At 69.4% G+C, this 3532-nt stretch overlaps 1 protein-coding gene across 1 annotated transcript; it reads left to right on the top strand.

Annotated features, from left to right (window-relative positions):
- The first annotated feature begins 112 nt into the window (after positions 1 to 112).
- APLN (apelin) lies at positions 113 to 2013 on the top strand. The gene is made up of 3 exons (XM_014955989.1): positions 113 to 209; positions 975 to 1146; positions 1239 to 2013. The coding sequence occupies exons 1-2, from the start codon at positions 140 to 142 to the stop codon at positions 1139 to 1141; spliced, it is 237 nt and encodes a 78-aa protein (XP_014811475.1). The 5' UTR covers positions 113 to 139; the 3' UTR covers positions 1142 to 1146; positions 1239 to 2013.
- Positions 2014 to 3532: the final 1519 nt, after the last annotated feature.

Raw genomic sequence — 3532 nt, 5'->3', positions numbered from 1 at the left:
CCCCCCCGCCCCCGGGGCCTCGGTGGCCACATGACCGGGCCGTCGGGGGGGCCGGGCCGGGCTCTCACCGCCTACAAATGCGGCTTCCCCGGAGCGGGGCCATCACCGCTGCCTCCCGCCGCCCCGCAGCCCCCCCAGCATGGCCGCCCCGCGCTGGCTCCTCCTGGCGCTGCTGCTGCTCCTCCTCTGGCTCGCCTTGGTCGCCGCCGGTGAGTGCCGGGACCCCCCAATCCCCTGGTGTCCCCCCCCATCCCTCGGGGGTGGAAGATGGAGGGGACAGTGATGGGGTGGTCTGAGCTGGGCTCCGGGGAGGGCTTTGGGGGTGTCTCAGCACCCCTTGCCCGTGCCGGCCGGGGAGCTGGGGGGAGGACAAAGCGCTTTTCATGGTGCCAACAAACCCCCCCGGTATCCACGGGGGCAGGGGAGCCGTCACTGCCACCGGCTGCCGGGGCACGACCCGCCTGGTGCCGCGGGGGACAGCCCAGGGCATTGCCGGGACCCCGGTGGTGGGACCCCCATCCCTGCCACGCTGCCCCACGATGGGTCTCAGGCCCCCTCACCCGGCTGCCAGCCCAGTCCCAGCTCGGCACAGGTGGGACTGGTGGTGCTGGCACCGGAGCATCTCTGCCAGGGGAGCAGGATGCAGGGAGAGGGGCGAGGGTCCTGCCCTGCTGGACCAGGATCCAGGCGGACCCTGCCCCGTCACCGGCACAGGAGGGTGCCTTTGGGAGGGTCGGGGGCTTTGGCCCGAGGCTGGGCTGCTCCGTGCCCCGCGGTGAGGCCAGTGGCCGCACGAGGTGGCCGTGCTGGCCGCAGGTGGCCTGGCCGCCGCGGTGCAGGAAGCACTCGGCCAGTGAATGGCTCCTGCTGGGGGCAATTCAGGAAACGGGCAGGGCCCTGCCTGCCATGGGCAAGCCCCACGTCCCGTGGGCAGGGTGGGGGGACCTGGCTAATGCTCTTCCTGCCCTCCCCAGGGCCGCTGGGCCAGGCGCCGGACGGGAAGGATGCGGAGGACGGGCTCATCCGAACTCTGGTGCGGCCGAGGGGCGCGCGGCGTGGGGCCGTGCCCCGGCCGGGGGGCTGGCGGAGGTACCGGCGACCCCGGCCCCGGCTCTCCCACAAGGGGCCCATGCCCTTCTGAGGCAGGTGAGGAGCAGCGGGGTGTGGGGGGGACAAGGGGACACGTGTGATGCTGCCGGGAGGGGACACACACCAACCTGGCTTTGCTCTCGTTGCAGGGTGGCCACCAGCCCTCCAGGGACGTGGCTCCCGTCGCCCGCTCTGTGCCGTAGCCCGCTCCACTCGTCTGCTGGCCCTGAGCGTGTGGTGTCACCCCTGAGCCCTCGGCTGGCATCACCTCCCTGTGGCTGTCCCTGGTGGCCCCAGTGCCGTGGGTGCCTCCGGCCCCCCCTCCCTGCCTCCTGGGGTGGCTGGGGGCTGGTGGCTCGTCCAGCTCATGGTGGGGCCACCAGGTGCTGCCACGACACCCCCATCCCGGTGGCCACAGGGCTGCCCTGGGCATCGTCTCGCCGGGATCCCTGGGCTCTGCGCAAAGCACTTTGTCAGGAGGAGCTTCTCCGCAGGGGTCTGTGAGCTCCCTCCTGCCCCGTCCCTCCCGGTTGCCCCCCTGCCGGGGTGAGCACAGAGCTGTTTCTGGGAGGGGGGGTGTCTATTTATTCCCCCGGTGCTCATCCTGCACCTTGGGTGAGCTGCCCTCTCCCCCCCAGCCAGTGTGGGGTCCCCTCCCCGCTGGCAGACCCACTTCCTGGGGACCCCCAAGGCGTGGGGTGATCACCCAGGACACAACGTGGGGCTCTGAGCCCCTCTGCCTTCTCCACGCTGTGGGACACTGGGAGAACTGGGGGGCACTGGTGTGTCCGTGTCAAACACTGACATATGCCAAAGGGGGGACCCCGGCTCCCGGTGCCGCTGGGTCCTGTTGACCAAGTTTCTCGTGTCTGTAAAGATTTATTCCATGTAAATACATCTTTATAATAAAGAGTTATGATGACAGCAAGCCCTCTGTTTTGCAGGTTGGGGAGGGGTCGCTCGCCCACCGGTGGGGAGGGCTCTCTGGGGCCCTCTGCTCCCTCCTGGCACTGCCCGGCGGGGGCTGGGGGCCAAGGCAGCCCCTTCCCCAGCCCGGTGCTGGCAGAGAAGGTGCCCGGCAGAGACACAAGCTGTGGGGCTGTAAATGTGGGGAGGAGGGTGAGAAAACCCGTGCCCCCAGGTTTGCAGAGGGGCTGGGGGATGGAGGCGGGATGCTGAAGGGCACAGGGATGCTGGTCCCATCTGGGACAGTGTGGGGTGTGTGGCTGGGGGTCCTTGGAACAGGGAGCAAAGCCCCTGGCTTCAAATGGTGCCCCACGCCCCCCTTCTGGGGTTTATTTGTCTGCTCACCCCAGTTCCCTCTGCAGGGGAATCAGCTGGGAGGGCTGAGCAATAACAACTGCTTTAAACCCCCTTTTCTTAACCCCACCCTGCTCTGTGTCCCCCGGGCACCGATGGTGGCCACGTCTGGGGACCCGAACGGCTCCTGAGCCGAAGCCTTTGCTGGGCTCAGGGCCTTTGTGAGGAGGTTCTCCCCGGGGGTGGGGGAGCTCCTGTCCCACTGCCATGGCTGTGGTCACCAGTGCCCAAGGGTGCAGTGCCCACCTCTGGCATCCTTGCTGGGGGGCTCCAGCCCTGGGTGAAGGGCCAGTGGCCACCCCAGTGCTGCAGGGTGGCAGCCCAGTGCTGTGGGACAGTGGCCCAGTCCTGGGCACAGCTGGTCCCACTTGACTCTCCTGCCTTCAAGCAGCCCCAGCAATTGCCAGATCCCCTCTTTCCCCAGCCTGACCCCCCCAGCCCTGGGCAGCTGTGGGTGCCTGGCATCCCTGTCCCTGGTATCCCCCTCCCTGGTGTCTCCATCCCTGATGTCCACATCCCTGGTGTCCCTGTCCCTGGCATCTCTGTCCCAAGGTGTCCTTGTCCCCGGTGCCCCTGGCATCCCCCTTCCTGGTGCCCCCACCCTGGTATCCCTGTCCAAGGTGTTCCTGGTGTCCCCATCCCTGGTCTCCCCCCATCCCGGTGTCCCTGTCCCCATGGGGCTCTGTGACCCATAACAGGGGGTCAGTGGCTCTGGGGCTCAGCAGACTGAGGGTCCCTGTAGGACCTTGCACCGGGGGGGAGGGGGTTAACGGGGCCACCGAGGGGCGGAAAGGCTGCAGCTGCGGGGCTGGGGAAGCGGGGCTGGGCCCAGCTGGCCTCCATTAGCTCATCCTGCGGGACGGGGAGGGATGCGCTCCACGGCCACGCGCCAGCGCGCTCCCCACACACCGCCCCCCACGCCCGCCGTGGGGCCGGCTGCCCCCGAGCCCCCCGGGGACCTGCCATGGCACGGGGTGGGTGGCGAGGGCTGCCCGGTCCCATCCTGGCCCTTGTGCAGACATTTCCAGCCCCGTCAGCCTGCGGGGCCGGCGGCGGCGCTGCCATCGGTGCCGTGATGGGGGCAGGATGTGGTGCCCTGGCCACAGCCGCCCCCCCCCAGGGG

This window comes from Calidris pugnax, unplaced genomic scaffold, assembly GCF_001431845.1.
Source record: "Calidris pugnax isolate Ruff unplaced genomic scaffold, ASM143184v1 scaffold281, whole genome shotgun sequence".
Taxonomy (NCBI): Eukaryota; Metazoa; Chordata; class Aves; order Charadriiformes; family Scolopacidae; genus Calidris; species Calidris pugnax.
Note: the sequence above shows the minus strand (reverse complement) of the source record. Positions and strands in the feature narration are given on the sequence as shown.

What these genes read in the sequence shown, in the direction of transcription:
- APLN (XM_014955989.1), top strand. Translation starts at nt 140, where the DNA reads ATGGCCGCCCCGCGCTGGCTCCTCCTGGCGCTGCTGCTGCTCCTCCTC. An exon ending in GCTCGCCTTGGTCGCCGCCG is followed by an intron (nt 210 to 974) that starts GTGAGTGCCGGG and finishes TGCCCTCCCCAG; the next exon opens with GGCCGCTGGGCCAGGCGCCG.